At 39.7% G+C, this 22,876-nt stretch overlaps 1 protein-coding gene across 13 annotated transcripts in view; it reads right to left on the bottom strand.

Moving 5' to 3' along the window:
• The window catches only part of LOC117563385 (protein sickie), a 208,510-nt gene that overhangs the window by 2,244 nt on the left and 183,390 nt on the right, over positions 1-22,876 (bottom strand). For 9 of the 13 annotated variants that reach the window (XM_034241702.2, XM_034241704.2, XM_034241699.2 and 6 more), the window contains one exon: positions 487-2,405. In XM_034241702.2, the coding sequence (XP_034097593.2) occupies positions 487-2,405 (1,919 nt within the window). Of the gene's footprint in view, positions 1-486; positions 2,406-3,412; positions 3,558-14,422; positions 15,914-22,876 lie in introns of those variants that run through there. The other 4 variants (XM_034241714.2, XM_034241709.2, XM_034241717.2 and 1 more) reach the window with 3 other exon arrangements.

The following is a 22,876-nucleotide window of genomic DNA, read 5'->3' as shown; positions in this document are numbered from 1 at the left end:
TACATAAAAAGAATGATATTATAAGTAAACTAGCTAAATTTGTACTACTAAAATTAATCAAAAGATATGTTAGTTGACATTCAATAAAATAAATAAAATATTATAAATGTCTCATGAAAATTAAATAAAAATCAAATAAATAAGGTACTTGTATAATATATAGCTTAAATATGCTTAATATACAAATATAATAATATGAAACCTGAAAAATTAAAATAACTCTGGCAAAAAATAAAATCATGTAACATTAAACATAACTTTTATAAATGACAAAAACAAAAGCTAGAGAAAATTAAGTGAAATAAGTAAAATGACTAAATATTATACAAGTTTGATAATTAACCTATAATTTATAACATAAATACTAAATATAATAATGGAAAAATAGGTATATTAAAGTACGACATGAAATAAAGTGAATGGATTCTCTACCTTAATAAATAATATAAAAAAAAAATGAAAAAAGAAAAAAATGATGGGACTTACTTGAAGGTGGCGATGGCCTCAGAGGGATTGCCGCGACCGGCGCGAGCTACGAGGAACTCGGCAAGGCGACGCGCCAAGTAGGATTTGCCTGTGCCACTGGGACCGCACAGAATGAGTCTGCGATGCTCGGTGAGCAGACTGATGTAGCGATGCACAATACTGCGTGGAATGAGGCTGTCGAAGGCTAAACTGCCCACGCCCTGCAGACAGATGTAGAGCGTCTTCACGTTGCCCACAATGTAGCCGCAGGGCAGCAGCTCAGGGAAACCCATTTCGGGGCCACGCTTCGCCTCGCCCAGGTGATACGAAGTAATCGAGTCGGTGTTGAGGCCCAGATTCGTGCCGGGATCGATGCGTGCCACGTAATCCTTGAAGGTCTTGCGCACAATGTAGTCCAGATTCTGCCAGGTTGTCTTGCCCGAGATGTAAGTGCAGGCGATGACAAACTCATTGCAACTGGCCGCGGTGAAGGCGGCGTTGCTCTGCTGCGCCTGTGCCTGATGATTCTCTGCCTCGTGGCTGGCAATTATGGCGCCATTGGCATAGAAGTCGTCCAGCTCGAGCAGCTCCTCGCAGTACTTGGCAAACGACTCGGGCTGACCCAAGTAGCAGGCAATGGCAATCTTCTTGCCATCGCACACATCCGGCAGATCCTCCACTACGCTGGGCATGTGCACGGGACTGCTGAGCTGTGCCGCCTCTAGCGCTGGTGGCGGTGGCGTCAGATCGATGTGTGTGTTGGGACTAAGCGGTGCAGCAGTTGCTCCCGCACTGGGCGCTGGCGGTGGTGGAGGCTCAGGGGCAGGTGCCGGTGGCATGCACTCCTCCTCCAGCTCTTCGCTCAAGCGCGGCGGCAGCTCCATGGGTGGCCGTGAGTTACCATCGGCCAGCGAATAGCGTCGCGAAGCATCCGAGCTGCTGCCACCTCCACCTCCTCCTCCCAGTGAGCCATTGGGACTGATGGCCTGTCCCAAGCTAGCCTCGGAACCGGCCAGAGAGCGACTTGTGACCAGTTTCTGGAGACGCTCGTTGTTCTGCTTGAGCGACATCATCTCGGCGCGCATCTTGTTCATCATATCCTTAAGGCTCTCCAGCTGCGAGGCAGAGCTAAGCGCCTCCAGGCGTATGTCGGTGAGCACCAGATCCTTCTCGCGCAACTGTTTCTTTAGGTCCTCGACCATGTGCTGATCCTCGGGATCAATGGCATCGATGGGCTTGGCGTTGTCGATGAGCGTTACCGTCTTGGCCGGGCTACTTTGCTTGCTGGACGCATTGGCCACGGGCAACGGCGGCGCTGGCTGCGTGGCCAGGGCTGCCAGACCCAAAGGACCTTCGCCATGTCCATGGCCATTGTGCAGCGGCGTCTTGCTCGAGCTATGCTCCTGCTGTTGATGATGATGCTGCCCCACATGGCGACTGGTCTTCGAGATCTTGGCGTTGCGTGAGAAGGCCTTGGTGAAGCTGCTGCGCAGCCAACCCTTCTTCTTGTTCGCCTTGTTCTTGTCCTGCGCCGCCGAGCAACCGGAGCTGATGGAGTTCAGCGAGCACATGGAATCGGTGCTGTGCTGACGCTGCATGCCAATGCCCATGCCCAAGCCATTGCCATTCCCTTGAGGTGGATTGACACCTCCATTGGCATGACTGGCTGGACGTGCGTTGCCTGCTGCAGACGGCATTGGAGGCGGCTTCTGTTGTTGCATCAGCATCAACTCGTTCTGGGTCTGACCCTGTGTCTGGACGCCCATGCTCTGCATGTGGGCAGTCGTTAGGCCCGCCTGGATCGATTGTTTGCGCAACAGCTCAATTGTCTGACGCATGTCTGTGAGTTCGCCGTCCTTGCGCTCCGCTGTCGCCGTCAGCTGCTGCAGGCGATTCGTCATATTGGATAGCGACTGCTCAAAGGCGGACACCACATGCGCCTGCAAGAAAGAAAAAAACAGAGGAGAAAATGAGATGGGAGAATACAAATAAGTGAGAGAGACTAACAGGTGAGTTTCGTTGTGCAAAAGAACTGCATAGACTTGATAATTTATCATACAAATTTCTTCCCCCCTTTTTGCCTTTTGCCTTTGCAGTCTGTTGCACGTCGCAATCGTGCGTTGCATTTTCAGCCCTGTTTTGTATGCAGGCAAAGACTACCAAACAACAGGCTAAAAGAAGACGTAGCCAACGAAGCGGTTGCCAGTTGGCGGTCTTTTTTTTGTATTCATATTTTGGTAGAAAGAAACGTTTTTCGAAAAATAAAAATTTCAACAATAAAATACAATATTGAAGCTTATGTTATGCAAGTTATTGCAAAAAAATTAAGACTTCATATTTATAAGAAGGAAAAGTATTGAAGAGGTATACATTATACATATAACTAACTTAAGTTATATTGTATTGGGCACAAAAATACCAATTATCATTTAAAGTAGAGCTAAAAAAAACTTTTAGTTGATTATATTGACTTTTTGTTGGTCACTGAAATTACTACTTTTAAATTTAAAAAATGCTTTTGCAAGAGCTCGTTGTTATATTAATAACTACTGATCTTTTCAATACTTTAAAGATTAATATATGATATAGAATACAGTCTGGGGTATCAAATTTGCTTTGAAATATATTAAAGGGAATATATAGCTATGAAAAAAACAGGAGGAAAGTTAATTTATTAGGATTGTGTTGAAAAATAAGATATGCGATTACGCTTCAAATAAGAAATTTATTTTAGATATTTTATTTTGAAAATATATTACAAATTTTCCAATCCAATAAAATACAAAATTTATTTGAGCAATAGCTGCTGATTTCTTGTGTAACTCTCCATCTCTAGTTTCAACTGTCACAGATGACTCATGGCTTATGGCAGAGCCTATTTAAGCGTCGCTTTACAAACTTTTTACAAAACTTGCTTTATAGTAACTCCCTCAATCTGGCAGTCTGGCGGTCTCACTACCTGCCCGTCCCTCCAGACACCTGTGCCATAAACAAGCATTAGAAGGTCGTTGTCTGCCCGCTCCACACAACTGCAGTAAGTTTCAGAGCCACTAGCTTCAGGGCGGGAATCAGGCAGCTCCTCAACTTCTCGCCTGGTCAGGCACAAGTTCATGAAAAAGACATCGTGGAATATTTTTATGATGGGACGTGACCAACAAGCGACGCTGTGGTTCTTAGAGAGGTCATCACAAAGAGGGAAAGACAAAAAGTGAGAGAGAGAGAGATAGAGAGAAATGTCTCTACTTAGAGAGAAAGAGAGAATTTAAACTGACTCGCAAGCGGACTTAAATACATCAAGCTAATGAGCGCTATTAGAGTCGAAAATAAAGGGACTCAGCACGGAAGTTGTAATTGCAATTTGTTGCTCAAACATCAGAGAGAGGGGGGAAGGGAGCAGAGGGGAAGGGCTAAGAAGTGCATAATGAACTCAACTGATTCTGCAATTGAAGCTGCAACTTGACAAGTAATTGACTTAGGAAACAAGTTGAATGCCTTCATTTGCCATCATCCAATTGTTGTTTGAACTTGGATAATGGACTCGTCGGATGCAAGTACAGTAGACACGCGACAGTATAATTAATAAGTACTATATTACTATATTGACATTTGAATTATGAAAGGAAAACTAGTTCATCAATGAATTTTTCATATAATTCGTACAACTTTCAATAAACAAATTTTAGAATTTATTTAAATTTGAAAAAGTTCTTCATCAAATATATTCACTGTACTAATAAAGCATTTAGTCGTTGAGGAATTAGTTAAGTTTCATAATGCTGATTAATTGCACAAAAAGTTTTGGCAATTTGAAAGTTTTGAAAGACCAATAAAAGCGCAAACATTTTCAAATGATTTTCATTATAAATCTGAGTACTTCTTTATATTAATGTGAATAACTTAAGTGTCTGACATATTTTTAAAGATTTCATATATTTACTATAATAGACACTCGTTTAATTAAGTTCAGAAATTATTGAATAAATTTCCTATATTCCATAATTTTCCCTTTTGCTTTTAAAGACTTGTCATTTAATTAGCTTCGCTAGGTAAACGTTTTAAAAGCATTAGCATAGGCATGCGGTTGTTTCATTGGAAATTCAATGATTAATTCAATCGGTTAGAAATATGAATAAATGATATCATCGCCATTGATAGTTGAACTGAACTGCGCTGTAAGCACAAAGCAAATAGGAAGACTTTTCATTTATCTAAACGTTTAATTACTAAGTTGCAATCTACTATAGCAGTTACTTTGGAAGCTACTCTTTAATCATAGTAATATTTCCTCCCCGACATCGGAATCGGGTGTCTTATGTGCCCATGTTTCGTTTATTGATAAGCATCTAACACGTTTCACATTTTAATTTGCGTGCCGCTTATGCAAATTAAGTCAAGTTGACACGCTCAATAGTAACGAAAACAATAACAACAATGAATGAGCGTTTCAAGCAAATGAAAAATAAGTCAACAACAGCTAAAAGCGTAAAACGAAACAACAACAAATTTGTTGACCAGCTTTAACATAGAACTGAAATGTTTACAGAGTTCAAGGACGCCAATTAAATTTGCTCGCCGATTGATGCTGAGCTGAGCTGAGCTGAGCTCATGCGTTGCCTCTTGATTTCAGCTTATTGAGTGATTTTCGATTGCCTCGATTTCCTCCACACAGTTGATAACCTCTCCTCAATTGGTGTCTATCTATTAAATTGCTTGGTAATTTCGTTTAATTGCAGCACCAAGTTTAAAACTGCGCAGTGTTAACCAACACTGAGAATACTTCCACAAAAATGTATTTTTATCATATTTTCATTTCTTTGTCTACCCATTAAAATGGCTTGATAATTCAGTTTAATTGCTGCGTCTCAAACTTTTGCAAAAGTTTTAAAATGTTTTTCAACACTGGCTCGAGTTTATTGTGTCTACGGTTGCTTTGTCGTTGTGTCACGTTACTCATACGCAGCGTAATCAATTTCTATGTTTGCCTCTTGCCACGTGCTACGTGCGTCGCCTGCATAAATGCTGCGCACTTTTATCTCTAACAAATACGAATAATATGAAAAGTTACCCCTAAAATAAAAATACAAGGATGCCAGCGAATTCTAGAAACTCTCTTTCTCTACACGTGGCTTTTAATTTGAAGTTGTTGAAGGATAATTTTCAAGTTGAATGGAATGCTTGTTTGCGGCACGTTTTGGCAAGCGTTAAATATAATTTAATTAGTCTTTGCAAAGGGTTAAGTCCAAATGGCTTGGCATGTCGCCTAATTTGAAGATAATGCTAATGAGCCAAGGCGTTGGGGAAGGTGACGACTCGCAGATAATACCCCGCTCAGAGCAAAACGTTGTAGGGTATGCAAGTGATGTGGCAAAGGAAATGGTAGCAGAAGAAACGCATAAAAACTACAAAACAAACGGAAGTGCAGTCGGCTCATAATGTGCAACAATAGCAGACAGCGACTGAAACAAACATATTTGCCACATATTGCACATATTTACACCCCTGCTGTGGGAGCTGTGTTTACTGCTGCTGCTGCTGCTGTTGTAAATTTACATAACATACACTAAATTGACGGACTCTCAAACTTTAGAATGGTACTCAAACTGCTGCGAATAGTGACTCTCAAACTGCGTTTGGCTTCGCTTAGTGCAATATGTTTTTTGTTGCAAATGTTATAGTTGCTGCTTTTGCAGTTGTTTCTGTTGCTGTTTCTGTTGCTGTTGTTGTTGCACTTCATTAGCACAACGACGGCAACGAAGCGTATAGAGACTCGCTATGGCTCGATGAGCAAAATGTTAACGCAAAAAGGGAGAGCAAGCGAGACAAACACAGAGAACATTAGTGTCAGGGAGAGAGGGATAGAGAATGGCTGTTGGTTCTGCAGTGTTGCATATGCTAAATAACTTCAGCATCAGCAGCAACAACAAGAGTTGCCAACTTTAATTTGACTGTCAATGTTGCAGACGGGGGAGTTGCTGCTGTAGTTGCTGTTGCTGCAACTGGATTTATTGCTTTGCAATTTGTCAGATACCACAAAACAAAGTTCAAGTTCAATGGCAGCAAAACGACAAACAATCAGAGCAACAGCAGAGTTGAAAACTTAACAACTTTGCTTTCGCTGGACTGCAACAAACTATTCGTAATAAATAAAGTTGTTGTTGCCGCTGATAGTGTTCGTATCTGCTTTAGATAGCAGTTAACTATTGATAAGGCGACAGCGGCCTTCGATTAGCTTAATAGTTAGTTGGTTCTTAAGTAGGTCGCTACCACTTGCTGCCAATGTTGTTGACGGGCATAAATCATGTGGCAACAGCAACAGCGACAGCGACAGCGATGACAACGGCAACCACTTGACAATTGTTCCAGACATCAGGCTGCCATGTGTTGCAACTGTCTGTGGCAACATTGAAACATACACCCGGGCATCGTAGGCGTGTGCACTCTGACCTTTTCAAATGATTTATGCAGCAATTGCAATGACAACGACAATGACAACAACTGCAACAGCAACAGCAACAGCAGCAATAACACTTGGCATAACGGCAGCATCTCTGAATAACTGTAACAATTCTCTCTCTGTCATTTGATATATTATGCGAGAACGTCAAGAGGGTGCGGGGTGAAGAGAAATGCAAACTGCAATTTGAAATTTCTTCAGCATCTGGCCAAGGCCAGTGAAAGTTTGACAGCCACTGGCAGGCATCAAGAGGGCGGTTGTATATACATAATTAATGATTAATGAAGGTCACGGGATCAAGTTGCAACTTTGCTAGCTGAAAATTGCAAAATATTAATTTGCTGCAAGTTTTTTTGTGATTTGGTTGCAGAGGTCCGATGACTTTGACCTTTAAGCGAGGCCAAGTGAGGATTTATTTCTCATGCTTAGATTGATTTCTGATGACCTCAACGACAGCTTGATTGCAGAACGAAAAAAATGGAAGAAAATAAAGCTAACTAAATATAAATATTTCTTTTAAATAATCGATTGTACAAAGAAGCAGAAAATGATGTGAAACTTGCTAGAAATTTGCAGTTTCATAAGAGTTCTAACGAGTTTGTGCCACATCTGAACATCCCATAAACTAGGGTAGATAACTGCAGTGGCTAATCTATAAAAAATAACGTCATTGACGCTAGACATTAGATAAGATAACATATCATATAATTTACTTTCTAGTAGCTGCGCAACTGAGCTGATCTTTATCTAATCAAAATTAGCTTCGTTGAGTTTGCAAACTTCTTAACTTCTTCATAAAATATATTCTGTTTCTTTTCATAAATTTCATTTGAAATTCGTTTTAATCTCAGCAAAAAATCAATTGATGAATTAAATGAGAAATCAAAGCGGACTTTTTAATTTGTTTTCAATCAAAAATGTCTGAATTTAATTTTGCCAATTTCATGGTTATGACTTTGTTGCTTCATTCATTTAGTTCAGTTCAGTTCAGAGTTAACGCCCCTGAGGATTGTGTGTTGCCGCAATCTGTTAACCTGTGTTGATCATAACAGATCTGCCGCCACATAATAAACTGATTAACAAACTAATCCATTCCGATTGTTTACGACTGAGTGTGTCAGTGTGTGTGTGTGATTGTGTGGCAAAAGATGCGACATGCGCATCATTGCCACTTGGATGAGTTCGGCTCTGGGGATCGGACTTGAATCGAGGAGTTGCCTGCGAGCTGTGCGCAAAAATAGCAAATCATCATTAAGATCTTGTGTTGCGCAGGAGAAGCGAAAGAAGGAGGACAGCCTGTTGGTGTATTGAGTATGCCTGAAGTGAGAGAAACGGCACCACAGACACACTGAACCCACACGGATCCAACAAGCCACAGACTCTGTGGCACACTGGCTTTGATCTTGCACCGCCTTGAAAGAGCTCGACAGTGCATGCAACATAGTAGGAACAGTGGCTGCCGAAAGACAAAGACTGCTTTCGTTATTTGCACAGCAATTCTACAATTCTCAGCAATTCTTTGCCTTACTATTTATTCATTTCTTGAGCTTTTTGCATTTCTCATCTCTTTCGATGCAATTTTCACAGCACTGCAGATTTGTGTCTTGAATTTGGCATCCTACAAATTTTGTGGCTTGGCTAATGGCCACTCTAACAACAAACAGCAACAACAACTGTGACTTACGATACCCCCAAGTGTGGATTAAATTGATGTGAGCACGAGGAACTTACCTGGAAAGAGAAAAAAGAAAAAAGAGATTGTAAATTTCAACTGCAATTTATATTATGTGGACAAACTCGTAAAGTGCAAATTGCAAATGGGCAATTTAAGAATTGGTTTTGTACATTAAATTCGATAAGATATGTGAGCTTGGGTAATTGGCAGCTAATTAGATAAGCTTTGGGATAACAACAGAGTAATTACCAAAGAAAGTGCCAAAAATACCAGAATAACTATGAACTTCGATCGATAATAACAATAAAAGAGGTTTGTGGATTGCGCAAAAAAAGTTGAGTTGCAATTGCTTGGACTTAAATAATAATTTTGAAAATCTATTTAAAATAAAAAGAGTATGTATAGTATTCATTTTAAATAAATCATTCAAAATAAACATAATTTTGACAGCATAAAAACTTGAGGAAAATCAAATATCATAGTGTAAAGCCTGTTTCAAAGAATCCACTTTTCGAATCTAAAGTTACTCAATTAGTGTTTCTTATTTAAAAATTACACTCATCTCAATTTTCCTTTTTTGAAATATCATTATTCATTAATTTCCAAGTGGAGCGCTCTTAACAAATCCCCCTCATCAAATGACGCTTTCAAGATCACTTTTGAGTTTTCCCCAAAAAAAAGCAAAACAATCGAATTTCCATTTACCGAACTCTGTTTTCCCCTTCGAACTCATTGATTTCATGTAATGACTTGTCTCGTCACGATCAATGTCCATTGAAGTGTTCGTGTTCTGTTTGGGTTTTATTTTGTATTTATTATTGAATTTCAAGACCGGAAGCCACAAGACGACACACAAGTTCAGGATATCAACAAAACGTAATGTCTGTGTGTGTCTGCTTGGATTTAAAAATAAAAGAAAATAAAGAAGATGCAGACCTCAGAACTCAGACCTTTGTAAAAAAACAGTCTAATAACCAGTTTTAAACATCATGATTTTTACTTTAAAATTCAAATCTCTTGTTCATTCTTGTTCGTTTGTTGTTTGTCTTTTATATAAAAGAAAAGAGAGAGAGAATGGGCAAAACCTCGACAGTCAGTTTGCTGTGAGTTTATTTGTTTGTTTGTTTTTGTTTTGATTCTGGTTTACTTTTTGGTTGAGTTTGCTTTCGCCCTGCACTGATTCTGATTGTGATTTCCTTGGGGAGCGAACTCTGTCTGTCATTCGTCCTGTCTGCACTCGTCTCTGTGCCCGCCTGGAACAGCTTCATCATCGCTCAATACAGCTAAGTCTTTGTCTCTCTATTAAAGCCAAACTCCGAAACGAGTTTGGGCCCAGTCAAAGGGAACTGAAAAGAACGCTGCACTTGAAACAGGTTTCGTTTGAGCTCTCTTTTTTTCGTGTTTTGTTTTTGGCTAAGACACCTGTGACTCTATGAACTGAACGCTCACGTGCCCCCGATTGCTTGCACCTTGTTGCATAGTCGAATAAATATTTATGAATTAAGTAGATACAAATTGCATTTGTCATAAATTAAAAATTGTGCGCCCCATGGTGACGGCGGCAGCTGCAGTTGAGCACTTTGCAAGAGGCAAGAAGCAATACGAGAAAAAAGGAATTCAAAAAGCATGTTAGAAAAACATACTAAATACCAGATAACTGTGCATAGATCAGGTGTTGCTGTCATGTTGCTTTTGACAAAAACACAAGCCGCCAAAGGAAGAGATAGAGAGAGAGAGAGGGGGAAGAAGGGGCAGAGTCAGCGAGAGTCAAGCAGTAAGTCATTCAGTCAGTCAGTCAGTCAGTCAATCAATTCATTGAGTGCTCAGTGGGTTGCTTTGTGGCAGCCGCTGGCGTTGGCAATTAAAATGAGCTACACTCGAAGAGGAAAAGCAATAAATGCGTTAATTGCACTATAAATAAATATGGGCAATGCTTTTAAATATTTGAAAATATATTTTCAAAAACATAAATTTAATATTATCGTTAATTTCTTTGTGTCTTCGATACAAATTCATAAATTTTTTGTGCAACCAGTAAGTCACTTAAAATAAATAATACATATTATTTGTAGTACCTTTAAAATATGTATAATTTTTCAAAATTTGACTGTCTAATTGTGTAATTAATAATCTAAGAACACACAATGAATATTGTAAAATTTATTTAAAATTTCAAATACTTAAGATTCAATACATTTTAATTTATTATTCTCATTATTTTCTTTCAGTGCTTGCGTTACAAATTCATATATTTTTTATGCGCAGCCAGTCAGTCATTCAGTCAGGCGAGCAATCAGCGAGCTGTCCACAATCACCACATCTCGTTTATCAAACAGAAATTGTTTTAATAAGCGATGCCAAAAGATAAAAACTAACGAGTTACTTAAGGCCAGTCGAGTATCGCTGCAACTGCAACGGTTTCCCGACACACATGCCCCACTGCAACTCCCCCCGCTTCCCCTCTGCCCGACGACTTTGCCAATTTGTTGGCGTTTTGTCAGCTCTCTGACGTTGGCAACAGTTTTTATTAATTATGCATGGCGCTACTTAACTTAAGATATGAGCGATACACAACAGATAAACAACTAAGAGCTGCAAAACTAGAGCAATAGCCGAGCTATTGTCCTTGGAAGCGCAACTAAACTTGAGTAATGTGTTTATAACTGAGATTGACTTGATCGAAAAGATCGTTAAATTAATGTAAATGGCCTGATGTCAACAATAATGTAGAGATGTTGGTGCTAGATAATTAAAACTATCATTTTGGTAATTTTTACAATGCTAAATAAAGTCAGGGAACTATACTAAAAAAATATATTATAGTAATTTAGTAAAAGTATAATTTTGTCAATTCTTGAAAATTAGTAATTAAGAAAACTTTAAATATTTTAAATATATATTTACCAACTACTATAATATGATAAATTTATTAAACCAATGTTAATAATAAAATTGCCATTTTTTTATTTTCCTTGAGAAAATAATAAAACAACAATTATATTATAAATTAAGAAATTTAATAACACGCTTAAATAAATTAATTGACCATGTTGCACAATTTATAAATTGCATGTTCTATTAAATTTTGTTATAGTAATTTTGTCAAAGTATATAACAACTAATAATTATATTCGATAGTTTCAATAGTCTGAAAGTTAAATTGACCATATAAAGTTATTAATAATTTACGTATCTATTTTTGCTACTCAGGTAAATTGGCTTGGTTTCGACACTTAATTGAATCATTCGGTAAATTTATTACCTATGTAAAATTATTGTCACGCCCAGCGAAACCCATTGAGCAATCAAAATCACATCAATCAGTTGTAAGACTTTTTTTTAATAACGATGACGATGATGACGTTATACTTGATTATGATGATGATGGTCATGGCATGCGCTGATAATTGTCAAATATGTAAATTTTTATATAAAATGAAATCAATTAGAGGCAATCAGCATTTGACATTCAACTTTTTGTTGAACCATTTGAACTGTTGAAGTCACCGAAGTGGAGCGCAGTGCTCCTCAAACTGTAATTATGATCGTTTCACACGCCCGTCAATTGGCTTGGCCAAAAAAAGCGAACCTCAGCACTGACAATTTCACTTTTCATCGTCTCATGTTACCCATAGACTTGACAGCTGTTCAGCTCCCCAGTTGACCCTCTCCCCTCCCCGGCCTGCTCCCCTGCAGTGCATAGATCGCAGTTCCTCCTCAGCTGCTCATAAATAAACATGAAAAAACGCTTTAAAAGTTGACGGCGTTTGCGAAGCCTAAAAAACAGCTTTAAAAAATCGCGCCAAATCCAAGTGAGTAAAGTCAAAAAAGTCGACAAGGGGCAAACGGCTGGCGGCAAACGGCATTAATGGCAACTTTATTTGTTTTGAAAGTTGACATTGATTGGACCCACAATTGGCGACAGACTTTTGTCTACAGGGTATTGCGAATATGGTGAAGTTATCGATGACAAAAATATTATTAGTCGAGTGAGTTTCTACAGTAGTAAATGCCATAAAAATGGAAGCATAAAATGTGATACAACATCAATTTATTGATAAATCCAAGTGCATGCTGCATGCCTGCACGTGCATACCTGATTTTGTAGGGCATTCGCCAGCTGCAGCAGTTGCCAGGCCAAATCAAAGCTGATTTCTTCGTGGACAACATATCAATTACATGTTCTGCGAATCAGGTCATCAGTTTTGGACATGGTCAACAGATGTTGTGTTGCTCACACACACGCACACACACAGCCATAGATACACTCAAGCGAAGAGCGCTACAAAACGGATGCAGGATTAAAATCAACAGCGCCCAGCGCTGCTCAAACTGTAATCTGCAATACGTGAGCCTGGCTAAATAATGTCCAAGACGTTGCCTCATTTATTTAATATGCTGGACTGTAGCTCGACTCAGCTCGGCCTGGCCTCACCGTGGACTCTGGTGGCCCAAAGGCTGTAAACGTATCGCAGCTCATGCAAGTTTTATTAAATCAATCAGTGGGCAACGCGTCTAACGGCGACTGACAGCCAACTGCCTCGCATAGCTTTACCTTATGCGCCCGCTGTCTTGCATTTGTAATGCCAAAGCCGGATGAGGCATGTCGGGCTAACTGCCACATGCTACATGGCAACAACTTGCAGCAAGTGCTTGCTGCACTCACAAGGAACAAGGAACATGCCACACACTGCATACTTCCAACTTGCAACTTGCAACTGTAGGCCAAGCTACTGCATTTCTCTTGTGGCAGTTGCAGTTTGCAGTTACTGATAAACACGCAACAAATCAAAGGCTAATTGTCGAGTGAGAAGATCAACGAGCGCACAAATTTCAGACTGAGTTTTTCTATGCAGCAAAACATTGAAATATAGATTGAATATTGTATTGCACTTTAATAAGTATTTTTCCATTATCAAATTCTATTGTTCAAGTTTAAGCTATTTTTCAAAATTATTATGCTTAGCAAAATATGGAAATATACATTGAATGCTACTTATAATTCAATCAATAATTTAAGAAATATTTCCGTTGAAAAATTTAGTTGCTGAAGGCTAAATATATTACAATTCAATAGATGTCCAGCGCTAAGTACAACTTTGCCATAATTAAAAGCAAGCTAATAGCTATTAATTATACTTTTAGGCATTCATTATTTCAACTTCTTATTGTGTGGGTTTTTGTTTTAAGCAAAACATGGAAAATAAATTGAATATTGAAGAAAATAATAATTGTAGTAGTTTAATCAATACTTCGAGTAATATTTTCATTAAGTAAATTACTAAACAAACTGTTCTTGACTAAGATATTCTACTATTCAATAGACATTCAGTTATACAAATAGCTTTACAATAATTAACAGACAGGTTTAGCTGATAGTCCATTTAAGGCATTCATTAGTATTGATTTTAACTTTGCAAATACATATTGAATTGTCAGATTTATTCATCATTAAAATACTAGTAGCATGTCGAGTAGTGTAACATTATGAAGACGTAATTTATATTTTGAGGATTTAAATAAAATATGTAAATATTATATATCATAGAAAAATTCTAAATATATTTTATTGAGAATTATTCAAAACAGACATGTTTTGTGATTAAACAGATTCTCTTCTATTCACTTTTCGTTTTCGTTTTGGGACCAAAACCGAAAGTATGCCTGTATATGTTACATCACATCTGGCTAAATATTGAATATGAATTATGAATGAAAACCCACACATGAAAAATTTAAATTATTTGCACTTTATATCTCTGACAATACCCTGATTACCCTACAAACAGATCACTTCACAACTTCACTTTCATGAACAATTTCTTTACCTGATCATCCAACTGAGGCGATGCTGGCAAGGTTAGGGCTCCACTGATGGGCGGGCACGACTGGCGTTTAAAGTCGCGCCTGATGGCTAACTCATACCAGGGAATTAAAGGTTTACTTCTCAGCGTTGTCTGACAACCGATCTTAAAGTCAAGCGGATCCATGTACTCGGGTGCCATGCGATTGAGATCGCTGACAGCCGCATCAGCAGAGGCATAGATATTCCCAGCAGACTTGTGGCTGCCCTGATGGGCCCAATGGGCACTCATGTCCAGCATGGAGCCCACAGGCACATCCAGACTGCGATGCAGACCCGCACCCATGCTCTTCACCCGCATGTGGCCCAGCGTGTGATATCGCCTATCGACGGCGCTGGGCAACATGGGCATGGCACTGGGCACCACGAGCAGCTCGTCCTGATCGATGGTGGCCAGACTCTGGCTGGTGTAGGAACGTTCCAGCAGTTCGGTGCTGTTGCTGCGCTGCGTCACAATAGGCAGCTCGTACAAATTAAGGCGCTTTGTGGTCGGTGGTCGCGTGGGCGTGGCATAGATTTTTGGCTTGGCATACAGACTCTCGCGTCTCACGGGCGCCGGTGGCGGCAGTCCAGTGGGCGACAGTGGCAACGACTCAGTCAGAGACAAAGTCATAGGTCGACGACTACTCGTCGAGCTGCTGACCGAATTGTGCCGCAATGTGGCGCGTCGAGAATCGCGTTCCTGCATGTCAAAGCTGAGCTTCGGCAGCGGCGAGTAGCAAACACGCTCTGAGCTGTCGTAGGAGCTGCGCAGTCCGCTGTCCAGTCGTCTCTTGGGACTCTCGGGCGCCGTGTACAGAAAGATGTGCTCCTCCTCACCGGCTGTATTGTAATCCGGTGTTTTGGGCGTGGCGCTGCTCTGAAGTGAGTCCAGCGAGAAGCGCGAGTTCTTCTTTACGCTCTGATAGTCGCAGGGCATCGAACCGCCTCCAGAAGAACTCGAGGCATCCGACAGCGGTCGAAAGCCGCCCGCATTGGCGGCTGCTGTTGCCGTTGCTGTGCTCGTGGCACTCGCATAGATGGGCTCCAGCTCGCTGCCAATCGTGGGCGTGCGCACTGGCTTGGCTCTGGCATAGATCTCCTCGCCATGGCCCAACGATGAGCTCTGACTGTAGTTGCTCCTCAGCGAGACAGTTCGCTTGCGTTGCACATGTTGCATGGGCTGCTGCCCCAGTGGTTGCTGCAGCTCGTGTGGCAAGGCGGCGGCGGCTGCCTCCGTGACTTCAGCCGCACGGATGGAGCGGGAACGGGTCAAGCCTCGAGCCCGGATTGTGGCATAGCCATCGTAGAGCGGCGACGTCGGCGGTCGATTACTTGCGCTGGCCGCGGACATCTTTTCTCGTTGATTTTTGATATTCTTTTCTCTTCTTTTGGGGTTTTCTTAACATTTCATAAGGTTTTCATAATGCTGTTTTGCTCTGTTCTTGTTGTGGTTGCCTCATTTGATTAATTGCTGCTGCATTGAAATTGAGGTTTATCATTTTTTATTCAAGCCTGGGGGTCTTTTTTTTTTTGCTTTGCCCCGCCGCGTGCTCATTGCCCGAGCTCTTTAAACTAAAGCTGCATCAATCATGCTTAATTGAGGAGCAACATTTCATATTGAAACTGAAGTTGTAAATGCTGCGTACATTGAACTTGCCACAGGCACTTGCCACTCCCTCGCTACAGCTTACAGTGGGCGTTGCACAGCCAGAAATCTATTTATTTAATAGCCGTAAAGCGTAGCATCTCATTAACGCCTAATTAGCATCCATTTCACATGTCTGACTGACTGATTGACTGACTTTCTGACTGTTTGTCTAGCTTTTGATTGACGACCCCCAAAAAAGGCGCGAAAAGCAGCGAGACGCCAGTTGAATGGAGCATTATAACAATGGCAAGCAGCTCTAATGGATTCGACGACTTGTCAGATTTTGAATGCCACAGTTAAAAGCATGTAAAGACACGCTTAAAGGGCTGAGTTGGCCAAAAAAAAAAAACCTATTTCAAGGTTATTCGAAGGGAAGCTAATAAAAATAGTGGAATGCGTAAGATATCTTTAAGCAGTCGTTGTCGGAGATTTACAACATAAAGCTGCTACATAAAGAATTTTTAATAGCTGTAAAAAATATTCAGCTCTTCTTTTAAGTTAATTAGCAAAAAAGCTAATTACGAAAAATAAAAACAAGTCTATTTGAAGAAGTGTCTTCTTTTCTTCGGCACTAAAGTAGATAAATTATAATCATTAAATTGCCATTATGTGATTATAGCAGTGCTATTATTATTCGCATGTGGGACAATTGTTTTTGCACCACTGTAAATACAATGATTATGATTTTTTTCCAACATATCTTTAATAACTCTATACATCGATTTCAACATTACAAAGCTGCAATTCTTACAGTCGCAACAATTAAAATTGTTGTTTATTAGAACTCAAACACAGACAGATATGAGAGTGAGAGCGAATGATGCAAAGAGTGAAAGAGAGGCAAGAGTGTGAAGTCCAAGCCATGAACTGCAATCAAAACAATTACAGCCAATTCACGCAACGCTATAAAACAACAACACAACAAGCAGAGGGAAATACCAAAAGCCGAGAGTCTCGATGCCTTAAGGCAGCTGCAGAGCAGAGAACAATGGGAGAGGGAGAGAGAGCGAGAGCGCAATGAGGGGGGAGAGAGAGAGGAAGAGCAGAGGAGATACAAAGGCTTGAGCGTATGTTGATGACATTAGAAAATTGTTATTTATTGCATTCGCAAGTTGTTGTTGTTGTTATTGTTGAGTCAAGCTGTCATTTAGCAAAGTCAGCAAGTTTCGCAATGGCTTGGAATAAGAACCACAACCAGAAACAAACAACAACGACAACAACAGCAACTGAAAGAGAACCAGAACCGAACTCAAGTCCGCTTTCAAGTGTCAACGACTGCAGAACCAACTAACAAACCAATTGACAGATACAACAACAGTAACAACGAGTAGAAGTGCCTGGCATGTGGCATGAACTGTTGCAGTCCGAGAGCCTCGCCACATGGCATCAACATAGTCCGTAGACTTATAGATACTATGTTTTAAGTGCCCGTTCTGCAAGTCACAAAGTGTCAAAGACTTGATAAAACTAAAACTCATAAAGTTGGCAGCCACTTGAGAGACACTGCAGAGCAGGGGACGGAATGATCTGCCACGCCCCCTTCTCTGTCAGAACCCGGAAATAGTTGTGTTTCAAGTTGGGATTAATCCCAACTTAAAGAAGTGCCAATTTGCAGCGACAGCTTTATAGAGCGGCCTTGCAGTTAGTAAAAACAAAAGGAAAACTTTGCAGTGTGGAGAAATCTGAAGAAACGAGTTTCAACTTTAATAATAATAATGCTAATAAAATGGAATTAGTATCACGTACTCTTAATATTTCCCGTTTGAGCCTACAATCATATTTTGCGTTAATATTTTTTCATCACAATTTTCAGGCGAGAAAGTTTCGGTTTTATGGCCAATTTTATGACATTCCCGCTTTTATACATTTTTCTTTAGGGAAATTATTGAAAACTGTTTTCATCACATGCAACTTTTTATAATCATAAATCAGAATAGTTTCCTTGACAATGAACCAGTTTAAACTTTCAAAATTTCACAGCTTCATCAAGATCTAATTTCAGTCTTTAAATTACAATTTACCACTTTCAGTCAATCAATTTATAATTGTGATGCAGTTTTAAGAGTACTGCAGTTGCTTTCAGTGTTACACACAAAATTGAGCTATGGCCATGCGGCAGTTGAGATTATCAAATTTATTGCTTATGCAAAGTTTTGGATAAATAGAAATAGAAGTGCAATATTCCTTTGCCGCATTGTGAGTCACGTGGAGCTGCTCAACATCGGTTGAAGCGGCACAACCTAAAGTTGAATTGAATAAATCGCACATAAATCAAATTAATTTCAGGCTGCCAATAATTCGAACCCAAGGTCCGACAGACTGCAGACTGCGACTGCGACTTCGACATTTTGAAGTTGAATTTTTGCATTTTATGTGCCGCAGTAGGCGTCTAATTGTTTTGCATTTTATTGCATTGGAATGTCTATTGTGCTCTCGAAATGGTGGCAAATGTCAAATGTGCACACAATTTAACAATTGAACGCGCCAAGGTGTTTCTAACTGCTTGCCAGGCGCTGTTCCCAGCAGCTTTCACTAAAGACAGTTTGACACCGTTTGACAGTCACTGGTGAGCTGTTTTTGGAACGGGGTAATAGAGGCTGGCCCACAGGCTTATCGCTGTGACGTCTGTCTAGGTTTTTTTTTCTTCAGCTGCTTTTTCCTGTGGGCTGCTGCTGCTGCAGAGGGTCGCTCCAGTCTAGACGACGTGGCTGCTTATCAATCGAGTCAAATCTCACAAGGAAATTGCCATAATTTTCAACGAAAAAAAGCAGCGAACAAAAACTAAAATAAAATAAAATAGTAGAAAAATAAAATAACTAAAAGTCAGCCAACGCACAAGATGACAAACAAAGAGAGCGAGAGACGCACATTTGATTAATGCTTTAAGGAAATGAAATGAATTATGGATTCGAACGATTAAAGCGCGAAATACTTAAGACCCACAGAGAGCATCAAGTCAAAGTCATCAGCATCAGCATCAGCGGAGACAACATGTGTTCACAACTCAAAATGGGGAAACTACTAGAGCTGAGTGTTACGAATATTCGCTTGTCTCATGTGTTGATCAGCTTCTCACACTGTAAGTAAGTAGCTGCCACTTTTTATTCGTAATCCCAGACTGTCAAACTGTTGACAAAATGCGCAATAAACAAGCAAAAAACAAATTTATTGTTCGCAACTGTGTCAGCTTCCAGTGAAAAAAAATAAAATAAATATGTATAAACAAAAGCCAAAAAAATAAAATATACAGCAAAAAAAATGGAATTCTAAATATTCAATGTCAAAACTGGTTGAAAAATAAGGCAGACAAAACAAAAAAATACGCAAACTAATCAAACTGAAGCTGTCAACTGCATTGCTAAGTAGCTTCGTGTCACTCATTCAAGTCAAAGGCGCCGTTCGTGGGGTCGCCAAGGGGGTGACGGGGCTTGTGGGGGCGGTGAGCTGGCACACACCCTCAAGGTCTGCTTAACTGTTAACTTTTGCGGGGCTTACGAAATGTTCTTTTGGAATTTTCATTCTTGAAATAATAACAGAAACATTTCTGATGCGAGTTTTAATCCTAGGCTTAATTATTTTAACACAAATGCGAAAGCTTTGTGCCAAGGCGAGAATTACAATCTTTAAGATTAATAGCAAATTATGTAGTATAAAAATAGATAAGAATTATTGTTTAACTTTTGTGTTCAGATATCGTCGCAAAGTGTTAAATAATAATTAAGACAAAGTGTGTTGAAAATATTTTAAGAATGCAAAAGGGTTTTAAGATTATCTAATGTTCAACACCGAACAATATTTAATACAATTCTGTTTTATTGTTACAATTCGCTGAAATTCGAGTTATGACATATTGGTGTTAATTAATTCTTACGCGGTCAAGAAGCAGCTTCAAATAGCGTCAAGGTCAGCTGAAGTTGATTGTTAGATTGATAAAATATATAAAGTTGGTCAACATGAGATTGCAGTTCTCGACTTAATTTCAGGCTATTTCATTCGACAATAATATTAGAGAATCAACAAGGTTTCCCAATGGTTCTTCAAAGTTTCGTTTTGAACGTTGTAATCACACTTAACTCTTATGAAGTCATTGGTACCCAAAGCATTTGACAGCTAAAAAAAGACAACACTTGTAAATGCCACAACAACACGCAAGTTGAGAGTGTGTGTTGTGAGTGTGTCTGGTTTTTAGTCATTAGAGGCGTCGCTGTTGTAGTTGTAGGCTTTTAATTGGGTCGAGTTGTTGTTTCAATTTGGATGCGGACAATTTTTTGCCCCCGTTTGTGGTGGCTGCTGCTGCTGGAGACTGTTTTTGGAGAAGTGCTCCCTCAGTCGCTCACTTGAAGCTAATGTTCATATAATTATTGAGGTGTGTTCAGATATACTTCTCTATGTACTTATTTATTCGTGTCTATAGCGAACATGACATCAGAGCCAAAAAAAATATATTATACTCGTAGTAACAATAAACATTTCGTGCATGTCGTCAGAAGTGTTTTTATCGTTTATTTATAGTTGTATACAATTTTGGGGCTTTAAAGAAAACAAATTTGATTTTCGGTGAGTTCCGCACAACTATTTGGGCTTATCAGAGAACGTTAATCGCTCGTAGAATGTATAATTTAATGCATGTATATTTATTAATATATGCAAAAAGGCAATACGAAAATGTAAACCAAAAGGGCGCGCCAAGCATTTTAGCGACCCAAAGAAAAACAAAAACAATATTTATATATAAAAGATTTTTTATCGCTATTCGAACTGCATTAATTGGGCACGAAACCTGCTGTGTGAGAAGTCGAGTCTTTTCAGTTTTTGTTTTTTTCTCGTTTTTCTGTGAATTTAGCGGGTGGACGTCGAACAACAGTTGAACTCAACCAGTTTTGAGAAGCGGATCGAGCTTAAGATTGAAGGCTGGGCACTTCCTCAAGTGGCCGACGAAGAACAACGAGGAACAACGCACTTGACATATGCGGTCGGAGAATTATAAACAATTGAGTCTAATTTAAGTTTAGAGCTTGCTGTAATAACAACATTAGCTCATGTAACTTGAGCCAAAGAGATTGTGAATATGTGACTTGGGGGAGGACGTAATTTTAAACTCGCAAACTACTTTTAAGTGTAGTTTTCCTAGTACGTCAGCATCGTTGGAAGCGGGGATTGTCCATTACGTATATGGCATACAAGTTTATACTATATTTATTGTATGGTATATAGCTCACTTTAATGCATTTAATTAAAGGCCAACCCATTGTGCAAGATGCTTGCATGCAATTCAATTGCGTCTGCTGTAAATGTATCTTAAGGATTGCAAATGGGGGTAATAAAATATGTTATACTGAAATATTAGCTGCACGAGGTCTCGACAGCTACAAATAGCTTAAAGAGCTTCTAATTTAAGCGATCGTCTGGAGAATAAATGTTGTTGTGTAACGCAGCAAAATAAAACGAAATATCAGATGAAATATCAGATGTGTCTAGAGACGTGTGGGAATTAATGCAATTTTCAAAAATATTTGACTCTATGCAAATGATATTGGTAAACCATATTTTAACACAGGTTTTTTGACCTAATGCAATCTGAAAATCAGTAGACATATTAATAGCCATCGAGCCGCTTTCAAGATCAACTCTTTAGGCGTCAAGATAGATGCTTGATTAACTGTAGTAAGATACTAAAATACATGAGAAATGGAGTTCAGAGGAAGCAAATCAGACAATGTGCAAGTTATCAGCACATACATCAATCTGTCAGACACTGTTAATCGTGTAGAAAGCATCTATCGAGTGCCAAAAAGAAACAAGAAAAAGAAGTAAACTTCGCTTTCGTTTGGGGCATAAACATAAATTTGCATATCGCATGTCGAGTTGCTACTGGTCAAACTTCTGAGTAAGACAAAAGCCAATTCAAGAAATCTAATCAAATCGACACGAATCCAAAACGGAATCAAATCAAATCGTATTGAATCGCAGTCTGTAGACAAATCACGTCAACAAACAATTTATCAACGAGTCTGCGATTGAGTTTAAGTTTCAGTCTCAGTCTCAGTGTGAAGGTGCAACCCGGGGGCAGACAACAGACAGTTGCGTAGCTTGAATACTTATTATAAGATAATGAATGCAACTCGACAGTGATGTGCTTGCATGGCTGATAAGTCGAGTCAGTCACAGTGAAGTCACATATGATAAAAGAACGTAGTTTGCTTGCGGGTTCCACTCGAGTTGCGGTAATTACAACTCCCCAGCCAGACACCCGCATCTCCCCTCCCCCTTCGTCAATTGTGCGTCCACTTGATGGAGAACACAAACAACGAAATTCAAAATTATTATATGTATCCAAATATATTGTATGCTAGTTGCACAGACACACATACAGATGATGATGATTCGTTGTTGGCCTGACAACAGCCCCATTGCCCATTGACCGAGCGTCTGACAAACTCTCAACGGGCTGTCAGGCAACAATCACTCGTATCTTGTGCATGTTGCATGCAACATTGCCTTGCCACTGCTCCCCTCTCTCTCTCGCTCCCGCTCTCGCCACGCTTCTGTTGATTATGCTGATGAGTTTTTGGGTCGCTCTTCGTCTGTCTGTCTGTCATTCCACTCGTAGTATTATCAGCAGCCCCATCTTGCAACGTGGGCAATAATAATAATGAAAAACTTTTTTTTCTCCTTTTCTCCTTCAATTTTTTCCTCTTTTTTTATGTTTTTCTCATTTTTTTCGGGTATGCATTTCGGGTAAGTGCTTAGCCTGGCCATGGGGTTAAGGGGTCGGACTCTGTTTATGTT

Source organism: Drosophila albomicans, chromosome 2L (assembly GCF_009650485.2).
Source record: "Drosophila albomicans strain 15112-1751.03 chromosome 2L, ASM965048v2, whole genome shotgun sequence".
NCBI lineage: Eukaryota > Metazoa > Arthropoda > Insecta > Diptera > Drosophilidae > Drosophila > Drosophila albomicans.
Note: the sequence above shows the minus strand (reverse complement) of the source record. Positions and strands in the feature narration are given on the sequence as shown.